The 12,842-nt window shown below is 42.9% G+C and overlaps 1 protein-coding gene across 2 annotated transcripts in view; it reads left to right on the forward strand.

Annotated features, from left to right (window-relative positions):
* Positions 1-12,842, forward strand: part of CCHR12.PART0H7orf26 (chromosome chr12.part0 C7orf26 homolog) — a 1,310,154-nt gene that overhangs the window by 1,020,613 nt on the left and 276,699 nt on the right. For both annotated transcript variants that reach the window (XM_044089779.1, XM_044089780.1), the window contains exon 5: positions 3,344-3,868. In XM_044089779.1, coding sequence (XP_043945714.1) covers positions 3,344-3,868 — 525 coding nt within the window. The remainder of the gene's footprint in view (positions 1-3,343; positions 3,869-12,842) is intronic.

The raw sequence follows: 12,842 nt of genomic DNA on the forward strand, positions 1-12,842 counted from the left end.
TATTCCCGGGGTGAATTTTCCATTTTCCATCCACTCAAGATTTCTCTTGAAGAGGGTCAGCGAGGTGCTCTGCTTGACATGTATGGAATGTCTATTCCATAGCATGAGCAGTCTCTGGGTTATGAACCTGTTCCTCCAGCATGTTCTGTTATTTGTGGTAATGAGGTTGAGGTCTCTGAAGCGTGTGGTGCGGAGGGATTGGGATTTCTTTAGATGTAGCATTTCTAACAGAGCTGGGTCAGACATGGCTTTGTAAGTCAAGCAGAGATCGCCTCTAAGTAGGCGATATGAGACTGAGAATAGTTGGGAGTCTTTTGAGTCTGTCCATATAGGAGAAGTGTTTAAGGCCCAAGATCCTCTTTGTGAGGTACTTTTGCGGCCTCTCCAGTTGTTGCAAGTGTCTAGTGAGGTACAAGCCAAATGGGGTATTGTACTCGATGAGTGGCCTAATGAGGGAAGAGTAGAGGGAGAAGATGACCTCTTTCTTCCTGGTTGCAAAACCCTTAGTAATGAGATGTGCCACATAGAAGGACTTTATGACCATAATGGCAATGTGGTGATCAAAAGAGAGGTTGCTGTCAACATGTGTTCCCAAGATCTCTTACAACGCCTTCTGTGTTCAGTGGACTACTATCATTGTGGTAATTCACGGGAACTGGGTTTTTCCCAAAGGGAATGACGACACATTTTTTTACATTGAGCGTAAGGCCATGGTTCCGACAGCAGTCGTTGGTCTCAGTCAGGCCATTCTGTAGGATGTCAACATCACTTGGGGAATTAATAATAGCTCCCAACTTGCAATCGTCTGCGAACTTTGTCAGCCAGAGTCCCTTTGTGTTGGCCTGGACACCAGAGAAGTAGGTAACAAACAGGAGGGGGACCTAGGACCGAATCCTGTGGGAGTCCACTCTTGACTAGTCGGCAGTCTGACTTGGAGTCAGCTACTTTCACACTGTGGGTTCTATCTGTGAGCCAGTTTGCAACCCACCTAGTGATATAGGGACTGATGCCTAGCTTAGTGAGTTTTTGTATGATTCCTGAGTGGGGAGTGGTATCAAAAGCCTTGGCCAGATCAAGATAGGCTGTTTGAACCACTTTGCCTTCATCCACAGCTCTGGTGACTGACTCAAAGAAGTCGACCAAGTTGAGCAGGCATGATCTACCCTTCACAAAACCACACTGTGTGGGATCCAGAGTTTGGAGATTCCCTATATCCTTGTTTATTAGTTCCATGATGATGCATTCCATAGCTTTGCATGTCAGACTCATCAGGCTAATGGGACAATAGTTCCCAGGGTCTGTAGCCACTCCTTCTTTGTGGAGAGGGATGATTGTAGCAGTGCGCCATTCGGTATTGACAAAGCCTGAGGTGAGGCTGTGATTGAACAGGGCACACAGGTGATGTGCCAGTTTACTCTGTAGTTCATGTAGAACACAGCCAGGGATATTGTCAGGTCCCATAGAAGCTGTATTCTTGGCCTTGGATAGTGCTGTTTTAACCTGTGTAGCAGTAATACTGGGTGCCTGGCAATCTACTGGTATTGTGATTGATCCTTTGGGGGGGGGGGTGTAAAGCTGGCACTGAATCTGTCAGCCAGTATACTGGCAATATCTGTTTGCTCGGTATAGGAGGTACCATTGTGCAGTAGCTCAGAGCAAATCTTGGTATTGCCGTGGAGATTCTTTACATAACTATAGAAGACCTTGTGGTTGTCTTTACTATCTGCTGCAATTCTGTTTTCATAGCTAGCTTTAGAGGATTTGATGAGGGATCTCAACTTTTTGTTGAGGCTGATATGGGAATTTTTCCAGTCTTGGGACTTCACCTTATTCTGCATCAGTTTCCTCCTCCTGTTGTAGAACTTGTTTATGGTAGGGGACCACCAGATTGGCTTACTTTTTTGGAAGAGAGCATCTTGGTTCTATTGGGTATGACGAGATCCATGCATTTGTGTACATGTTCGTACAATGCATTGGTGTATGATTCGGCGGTCATACAACTATTCTTCATTTGCATGGGTGCCGTGAAGTTAGCCACCTCTGTTTTTAGGAGCCCAAAGTTAGCTTTGGAGAAGTTTGTCATGGTGGTTACCTTTGTGGGGGGGGGGGTCCAAAGTGATTAGTTTGTGGTCGGATCTATCCAGGAAGGTGCTGACTATTGGTGTAGAGCAGCGGTTGCCCATGTTAGTAATGACCAGGTCAAGGATGTTGCTACCTCTAGTGGGGGTAACAATGAGCTGGTCCAGAGCATTGGAATTAATGAACTCCAGGAAATGTTGGGCAAGTGTATTGGAACATGAGTAGTTTTCCCAGTTAATGGAGGGGTAGTTGAAGTCGCCTAATAAGAGAGTGTTAGGTTGGACCCTAATATTCTTCAGGGTGCTTAGGAACGTGGAGTGTGAGTCTTGGGACATGGTTGGGTACCAGTAGCAGGCTATGACCTGAATCGCTGTCTTACCCAATGTTAGCTGCACCTGAAGTATCTCGGATGGGTTATGTTGGGCTACCAGTCTGGAGGTGTGCGTATGAATATGGAATCACCACCAACTTTGGAGCTTCGGTCCAAATTCTGAGGCCGAAAGGTGTGGAATGAGTTGTAGCCTGGTAGTGTGGGGGTGCTTTCTGCTGCCTTGAACCAGGTCTCTGTTGCAGCACAAATGTTGATGTTCTCCATTTTAAGGAGTGCTTCGAGTGAGTGCATTTTGAGATTTAGACTTGTAGCGTTGAGCAGCATGGTAATTTGATTCTGTTAAAAGGCTTCCATTGGAAGTTACAGTGCAAGCTTCCTGAGCTCCATTGGAGGGAATGAGTTAAATAGGACTTCCTCTAATATTGTAATCATGTATTGCATCATATGTATTGCTGTTTTTGTGTGCAGATAACATTCTGAGCTGTTCTGCAGAAAACTTTGCACATACTGTACAAATGTGTTTAAGTGATCTTTTTGAATGTAGATTTTTTAGTTATTTCAGTTATCTACATTTCAACTAGAGGGCGGTTAGATAGGATTGCATAGTAGTACATGTGACTGTTTCTTTTATGCAGACAGGGTAAATCCCACCCAGAAACACACAGCTAACATTGTCCATGCACCCATGTGTGTCTAGTGAATTTTGATCTTTTTAATTTGCCAATAGATGGTTCATTTCATGCCTGGTTAAAAGTATGAGTTTGAAGGTGAACTTGCAGAATGGTCAATCTTAGTAAAGCAGAATGATAGAGGTGTGTATTAAATTAAATGTAAGTGCCTTCTTTCAGTCAGGGAAATAAGAACAGTTGAACTAAACTTTGTTGTGTTTTTTTTTTGTACCTTGCTAATACATTTACTTTCTTCTTGCTTCAGATGACTTAATTCCACCTCCTGATCTGCTGGAAATGGTAGCATCATGGATTTTTGATGATCCCAGATTGACTCTCATCACCTTTTTAAATACACCAATTGCAGCTAACCAGCATGTGCAGTATTTAGAACTTACTCCACTAACAGGACTGATTCGCTGGTGTGTGAGAGCCCCACTGGCATATAGGAGGTACAGAAAGACATCCTTGATGAATGGTCACAGCAATAAGATCCCAAAAGACCGGGAGGCAGAGAATGAAAAAGACTCCACTGTTCTGTATTCCAAGCTGCACTTGAGTATTTTGCAAGTGTTGATGATGCTGCAAGGTCACTTGACAGAGAAAAACTTGTATGGACGCCTTGGGCTTATCATTTTTGAGAATGTGGTTTCACTGGTTGAGGATCTTAATAGGCTGGTTGATGAACTCAATCCTTTAAATGCAGCAAAGGAAACTGAATTGTCATTAGACAGACTTGCACAAGCCTTGCAAGTAGCGATGGCATCAGGGGCGTTGCTGTGTTCTAGAGGTAGGTAAGAGCCGGCAGTGTAACCATAGGCCTTTAGCAACAACTTCACACTGCAATGCAGTCTTTATAGAAATGCTAACTTAATTATATGGAAGGTTAATTATGGAGAATGCTTGAGATTTTCATGTTGTGATGCAAGGCTTCCATTGTGGTAAAATGCAGTCGTGTAGACCCAGTAATACATACACGCTTAATATCCTTCTGGTCCTGTAAATATTTCAGTGGCATTTACACAGAGTGTTTTTTCTTTTTGAAGTCTGAAAGAAGCTAATGATTATGCAATACTCTTCTTTGGAGAAAAATGTTAAACATCATAGGAAGGTAGGACTCCACTTAAGTTATTGTCGCCCTTTACAAATACTTTATTTTTTTATTTATTTACTATTTGGTAACTGGGTAAGTGGACTTGTCCAAAGACCCATTTCAGCTAAGACCCATTTCAGCTGTGACCTGAGCTCGGAGGTAATAAACAATGCTAAACATACTCTCTCATAAAGTGTGTAAGTGTTCATGGTTTATATTAGCCTAATGACCACCAGGGTCTTTACAAGCTTAGCCATGCAACTCACCCCAGTTTTATCCCTGAGTTTCTTGGACATTTATTTGGTGGAGTATGTTAGTTTATATAGCTGGAACAATTTTAGACAGTTCATATACAGTTATACAGTTTATAACGTAGAGTATTATACAGTGTTTGGTTATTTCTAAAAAGTTAGGTTGCAAAACAATTTGGCTACAAGAACTTTTTTCTTAACATTGTAAAGTTGAATTTCCATGAAAAGAAACTCAAACTGAAGTGAGTTAAAAATATAGATTACAGAAATAGCCCTAGAAACTAAGAGGAGAACCCAGGATTAAGAAGAGTTAAATGGGAAATTACAACAATATAGAGACTATAAGAATTTTTAGAATTTTAACTATTATTCCTAAAGCATTTATGGTTAGCATTGCCACCTCACAGCAAGAGGTTCTCCGGTTCAATCCACGGCTGGGGTGCCTTCTGTGCAGAGTCTGCATGTCCTCCCTGTGGTCACATGGGTTTCCTCCGGGTGTTCCGGTTTCCTGCCACATCCCAAAGACAATGCTGTAGGTGGATTGGACACACTAAATTGGCCCTAGGCATGAGTGTGTGTGCATGTGTGTGCCTTCTGTGGAAGGTTGTCGCTGGGCTGGCAACTCGACACTAAAACACCACTGCCAATCATGAGCGGACTGGTGTTCCACTGTGGCAACCCATAACAGGGAAAAGCCAAAAGAAGAAGAAAATTCTTAAAGCATTTACAAGTGACTTCCCTGAAGAGGTGCTCAGAGAGGGAGTTCGCAAACGGTATGTTTCTGCCTTGTTTCAGCTAGCAATTTTGTTTCTGATAGAAGGGTCTGTTTGTCAGAAGGCTCATTCATCCATGTCCGTTTTAAATGTTGGGCGGTTGAATGATGTTAAGGTATGCTGTGAATTCCTGGACTGTTCCCTGATTGGGAATTTTGTTTTTCAGAGGGGGCAGTAGCCGTAATTCAGAATGTTATATAGTAAGGTGCATAGATAAGATAAATGGACCTTTCAGTAATGGATAGCCAATTTTAGGTCATCTGGAAGGTTGCAGTGGTGTACACTGTTGTCAGCAAGGGGAGCCTTTTGGTTCGTCGACAATAGTTATGCAAAACACCAGTAAAGCAAAAATCCTTTTAAGAAATCATCTTCATCAGTAGTGGAGGGATCCCCTTTTTCTCCATTGCTGTGCAACCTTGGAGTAGGTATATTTAAGTTCTGGGGAGGGCAATCCCCCAAATGGGAGATGTAGGGGGAGCTTACTCCCCTGCAGAATTTTTTTTTCCAGATGTTTGCTGAAAGTGATTTCAGTGCAGCATTTTCTGTTTGTTTGGGTTTAGTGTAATTGTCTATGTATCAACATGATTCTATCAGCAAGTTGGACAAATGTGGCAGTTTTATTCTCGTGACTCGAAGTCTTGGAGTGTTATAAGCAGTGTAAAGAGAGCACAGGAAGTCAATATTCAAGTTTAAGGAGAAGGATATTCATGGCCAGTGTTTTGTAGGGCAGTAAGAGCAAGTAGATCTGATGTCCATTAGCAGAGGTTTAGTTGTGAGATGACTTGCATTATCAGTGTGGCTTGTAAAGTTTAATGTAGTCAGTGGTAATATTTGTACTCTGCTACAAAAGGAATTGTACAACTGTTGTATGTGAGAGCAAAGACAGAAAGTTGAGGGGCTCTGTGAGAGAAGAAAAAGAGCATAACACTTTTTTTTGGGGGGGGGGTAATTTGGTGTTTCTGTTTCAAGCATTGACAGATTAGAGTAGGATTACTGGAGATTAAGTTGTAGGACTGTGTTGATATCTGTTTCCTTGGATTAAAAACGTATTATCTGCTTAGAGGGTAAAGTTACATTGAGGTAAGGAATCGGTTAAATCATTAATGAATAAAGAACATGGTAATGGGCCTAAAACAGAGCCATGGGGGACACCTGTTTTAGTGTTCCATTAGTTGTGAGCTGGTTGTTAGTGAATTTGGAAGGTCTTGCTGCCAAGATAGCTATGGGACCAGGTGATGATGTTTTCCCAAGCTGAAGTTTTGTAACTTAGCAAGCAGAATTTTATGGTCAATGGTTTGAAAGGATAACAGGTCATGTCTGCAGAAATACGGTCTGTAAGGAGACTGTCATTTGAGTTACTATAGATTACTGTCAGATGCTGAGACTTTAGAGACAGATGTTCTTCGTATTTCACTTTTGCAGTCATTACATTTGGGTAATCTGCTGGCAGGTTGCCCTCAGTCTGCCTGAATTCCAAAGTCTTGGGTCCTGTGTCGGTTGCTGTCTCCTCTTCCATGAAGTCAGGGGTATAAAACATGCAGCCGACGCCATTTTCTTTAGTCTTTTTTGCCCCGCAGTGCCTGAAGCAGAAGCATTTCACAAGTGCCGGCCGACTACTGAAATATTCGAGTTTGAGTTTCAGAACCGAAGTCTTCACTAAAGCTAAGTACCCCGTAGGGGAAACTTTTTTCTCGCTTTTTACCGATGTCAGAAAAGGTTAATAATTGTATTACTTGTGGGAAGCAAATACCTCATAAGGATTTCCATTTATACTGTATTCCTTGCCTAGGCCCTGATCACAACGTGCCTAGCTGTCGGTTTTGTGCTAGATTTAACCAACGCACTATTAAGCGTCGGTATGTTTTTGCATCAAAGTATTTTGGAAACGGATTTAAAAACCCAGAAGTGTCATCGGATAGCAATCGGACTACCGGAGTACATAAAAAATGCAAAGAAAAGGACAGAGAAAGGCAGTCGACATCCAAAACCAACGACGAAGCTTCTCCTAAGCCAGACGCCGGTACTTGGTGAGGTGCTTTCGCAGCCCCTGATACCCGCTACCTTAGAGTCGCAGGCCTCTACCGACACCCATGTGGAGTTCGGCATGCCACAAGGTACTCAAGGTATTGGACCGACGGATGTATCTCCCTCGGATGGGTCCGGAGCCGCTGACCAGGCACCGGCTTCTGAGGGTGTATTCAGACCTCAACATTTGTATATCAAACCGACTACAGCTGCAAAACCAAAGACAAAAGCATCTTCTAAAACTAAAAAAATGACGTATGAGCCACGTGCACAGGCCCCTATGCCTAAAAAACAGATGATCAAAATGGCTGAAGACCTTATTACCTTGATCAGGAGTACCCATCCCCCTCCTGATAAGAGGCCTAGGCAAGACACTGATTATGAATCTTCAGATCAGGTTTCTATTTCTTCTGATTCCTCTTCTGATCAGTAATTATCTATACCTCCCTATGAGGATTGTGATGCTGAGGGGTCTATTCCTTCTGCATCTCCTCCTGAGGATTATTCATTTGGAGAAGCCTTGCATACTTTGAGGGAGCATTTTCACTGGGAGAGTCAAGACTTCTCAGAATCAAAAAAGAGGCTCAGGGATTTCCTCCTCCTCCCTCAGCACAGGCCTTTAGCCATTCCCCTTGTTTTAGACATTGTGGATGATGTGTTTTCGGAGTCAAGCTTGACCCCTGACTCCTTACCTCCGGCTCCCAGTAAGCCTGACGGATATTACAGGGTCCCTGACTGACATAAATTTTTATTTAGAAACCCTGCTGCTGATCTTGAAACTATTTCACAGGGTCCAAAGGGAGTTAAGGCCTCAACAGCAAAAAATCCTACCCCCTCTGACAGAGATTCAAGGGCACTGGACAGATGGGGAAAAAAGGTTTATACATCTGCAACCTTGGCAATCAGGGCCTTACACTGTCAATTACATATGCTTAAGTACCAACAACATGTTATGAGATTGCTGAAACAGAAAATGATGTTGATTTCAGAATGTGCAGAAAATAATGAATTGCAGGAATTATTGCATGCAGCTGAACAAGTTGGAAAGCATACTTTGCAATGTGGTTTTGATTCTTTAGAGGCCTCCTGCAGGGCCGCAGTTACTGGATCTGTGATTAGGAGGCATGCCTGGTTAAAGGAACAACATTTGCTGTTAAAGCTAAATTGCTAGATGCACCTTTACAGCATGATTCTCTGTTTGGTATTAAGGCAGAAGAGGTTTTAAAGAAAATGGAAGACAAAGCTAAGTCTATGCAAACTTCCTACAAGTGCAGCCACCAAGATTTAGTAGACATTGGCCTACAAAAAAATGGTCCTTTCCTGTGTCAGACAGAGGTCAAAGAGGCAAATCCAGACACCCTAAGGGTTCCAGATACCAGGCGCAAGATTCGTACAGGTCAAAGCAATGGGGCGCTTCCAGCTCCAAATCTGGAGGAGATAAAGCGCAAACCTACAGAAAGCAATCCCAAAGACTTCCCTCTGCCTACACCAAGCACTTATCTTTTGGCAGCACCCATGGGGGAAAATTAGCACTTTTTGCTCAAAGTTGGCAGTTAATAACCCAGGACAAGTGGCAGTTAATAACCCAGGATAAGTGGGTACTAAACATCCTATCACAGGGATACAGATTCCATTTCCACACTCTGCCAATGGCAAATGGTTGGCCAGATCTGCCAAAAAATCAATGGGCAGAGGCACAGAAACAGGTTACATCCCTCATGGATATGGGAGCCATTCAGACAGTACCAGAACAGGAGAAAGGACAAGGTTTTTACTCAAGACTGTTCTTGGTACCCAGAAAGGACAAGGCCTGGCGGCCAATCCTGGATTTATCGATTTTGAACACATACCTGGACATTCCAAAATTCAAAATGCTGACTTTGCAACAGCTTCTGCCCATGCTGGGCAAGAATACTTGGCTGGTGACTTTAGACCTAAAAGAGGCATACCTGCATGTCCCAATAAGACAATTGTGCAGAAGTTACCTCAGATTCAAGGATGGCTTAATGCATTACCAATTCTCTGCACTGCCCTTTGGCTTATCTGCTGCGCCCAGGGTCTTTACAAAATGCCTGGCACCAGTAATTGCATTTTGCAGACAAAGAAGTATACAAATATATCCTTACTTAGACGACTGTCTCATTCAAGCAGAGAACAAGGACACTCTTCTTCGACACCTGGCATTTATGAAAAGGCTTCTAACATGCCTAAGGTACACAATAAACGAAAAGAATTCACAACTGGTACCCTCTCAAAGGATAACATTCCTGAGTGCAAGCTTGAATACAACTGCCCAAATGGCTTACCTCACGCCAGACAAGCAAAGGGAACTGACTACTTACTTCAAACTGATGGCAACAAAAACCCAGTCTTCTGTAAGACAAATTCTGCAGGCTCTGGGTTTCATGGCATCCTGCATCCTACTGATTCCATATGCAAGACTGCGTATGAGGAAACTTCAATGGTACCTAAAAAGTTTATGGAGTCAGCATTCTCACAGTCTGGAAACAATGATTACTCTCATTCCCTGCCTGCAACAGGAGTTTCTATGGTGGGCAAAGGCATGTTACCAAAACATGGGACGGCCATTCACTCTACCTCCTGCCAGCCAAACCATAACAACAAATGCATCAGATTATGTCTGGGGGGGCCCACATGGCAGGAAGATGCATTCAGGGCATATGGTCACCAAAACAAATGCATCTGCATATCAACCAGAAAGAGATGCTAGCTGTTCAAAATGCCCTAACATCCTTCAAGGACTTACTTCATCCAGGACAGCTACTGATAAAGACGGACAACACCAGAGTCATGTGGTATATAAACAAGCAAGGGGGCACACACTCATACCCCCTTTGCAGATTAGCCATGCCACTGTGGGACACAGCTTTGACCTACCAAATACATATTCGGGCTCAATTCCTGCCAGGAAAGCAAAACACTCTGGCAGACGATTTAAGCAGAAACCATATGGACCCTCACGAGTGGAAACTAAATCCACAAGTCTTCAGCATGATAACAGAGAAATGGGGGAGCCCAGACATAGATTTGCCTCTCCTCGAAATTATCAATTGAAATGATTTTGCACAAGGACTTATCACAGACAAGCATGGAAAGTGGACGCCCTATCCTTCTGTTGGAAAAACCTATCAGTTTACACCTTTCCTCCTCTGCCTCTTCTCCCAAAGGTCCTCCTAAAAGTCAGACAAGAGAAACCAAAGATGATACTAATTGCCCCAGACTGGCCCCGCCAATACTGGTACCCAATCCTAAGGAACTTGTCTCAATACCCAGCTTGGACCTTGCCTCAAAGACCACAACTACTGTCCTAGCAAAACAATCAGATCCTGCACAATCCACTACAGACTCTGAACCTGGCAACATGGCTGATCATGTAGTCATACAAACAACACCACTCAGTAAAGCTGTGATGGATGTCATTTTGGAAGCCGGAAGGCCTAGTACTAGAAAATCTTATGCTGACAAATGGAAGAGATTCTGTGCTTGGAATAAAGCATAAGGAACTGATACAGCAGAACCAAATATTCCTCAGATATTGCAATACTTAACTGAGATGCTTGACAAAGGCCTATCTTTCTCATCAATTAAAATCCATGCCTCTGCCATTTCGGCTCATTACAATACAGAGCCACCAATCTTTTCTCATCCTTTACTAAAGCAGTATCTTAGAGGAGCCAAAAATTTAAGGCCTCTTAGAAGATCACCATTGCCTGCATAGGACCTCAATTATGTGTTGGAAAAGCTCACCCTGCCTCCATTTGAACTAGCTGCTACCACTGATATATAGTTCTTATCATGGAAAACAGCTCTGCTACTAGCAATTACTTCAGCAAGAAGAGTTTCAGAGCTACTGGCCCTCATGGCTATAGAGCCTTTTTATCATATTTTGCCCAGACAGGGAATCTCTGAGGACAAGTCCTACTTTTATGCCTAAGGTGGTTTCCAGTGTGGCTCTTAAACAATTCATCTGCCAACCTTTTATCCAAATCCACTGAACAAGGGGGAGAGAATTCTGCATTCCTTGGACGTACACAGACAGCTAAGATTCTACTTAAGCAGGACTAAAGCTCTAAGAAAAACTGAGCAATTACTAGTGACATATGCTACAGGAACAGAAGGCAAGGCTATTTAAAAGCAGACATTTTCAAAGCGGATAAGCCACTGCATCCGTTTCTGCTACTTACACCATGGTAAACATGTGCTCAAGGGCATTAGGTCTCATTCCACCAGAGCTGCAGCTACTTCAGCAGCCTTTCTAAGGGGAGTACCAAGCAAAGACATTCTAGAGGCTGCTACTTGGAGTTCAGTTCACACCTTTACAAAGCATTATCGTTTGCCTCTCTACTCTAAATCCAGAGCAGGCTTTGCCACTGCAGTTCTGCAGGGCCTTATAGCCGCTCTTAATGCTGTTTAGCTCCAGCCCCCCAACCACACTTACCATAAATGTAGATGTTCGAGTGTATTCACTGTTGCAGTTCAGGTTACCCTCCTGCCATCCCCCTGTCATTCTGGAGTTTATCTTTCCTTCTCTATCTTCTACAACATATGTGGTGTATTTGCTTGTAGATGAAGGTAAAGTTTATATTGATGCATGTGTATATATATATATATATATATATATATATATATATATATATATATATATATATATATATAGCTACCTTTTGGGGGGCACCTGACTTCGGGGGCAAGAAAAACTAAAGAAAATGGCGTCTGCTGCATGTTTTATACCCCTGACGTCATGGAAGAGGAGACAGCAACCAACGCAGGACCCAAGACTTTGGAATTCAGGCCGACTGAGGGCAACCTGCCAGCAGATTACCCAAATGTAATGACTGCAACAATGAATACACTCGAACATCTACATTTATGGTAAGTGTACACAACTGTACTTTGTGCTAAAACCGTTTCTGAAGCCATGCTGTCTGTCAGGTAGATGTTCATAGCTATTAGTGTTTACGCTGTTTATAAAGAGGAGAGGCTGGACTCTGTCCTTCTGAGCTGGGAATTTCTGGTTAAAGCTTATAGTGCCTGCATATTTGAACTGCTTCTTACTGAAATTGGTACACCTCGTTTGCTGTAACATAGACTAGATCCAGGCCTGCTGAATCTAGCTTTGTTTGTATAACTTAAGCACTAATCCAGGCATTCTTTAAAGTATTCAGTTGTATTTATTACTGCTGGTAGTAACTTGATTAAAGTGTAGCTATCATTTCTAAGTCTTTTGGATTAAGCACTTGGGCTTCAGACCAGTTGTTTTACATTAGGAAGGTTTGTGGCCTGCACTGTGGTGGCAGGACAGGTAGCTTACATCCTTCTAAGTTGGGAACTGCTGACTGAGAGCTCAGTGTCTGTTATTCTAAAAGTGTATTAGTTCTGGTTTAAGCACTTGGGCTTCAGGCCAGTTATTTTACGTTAAGAAGGATTGCGGTCTGCACTCTTGTGGGAGGAGAGGCTGGACTCTGCCCTTCTGAGCAGGGAATTTCTGGTTAGAGGCTTATAGTGCCTGCATATTCTAACTGTTTCTTACTGAAAATGGTACACCTTGTTTGCTGTAGCATAGACTAGATCCAGGCCTGCTGAATCTAGCTTTATTTGTAT

This window comes from Protopterus annectens, chromosome 12.part0 (assembly GCF_019279795.1).
Source record: "Protopterus annectens isolate FY-2018-M chromosome 12.part0, PAN1.0, whole genome shotgun sequence".
Taxonomy (NCBI): Eukaryota; Metazoa; Chordata; order Ceratodontiformes; family Protopteridae; genus Protopterus; species Protopterus annectens.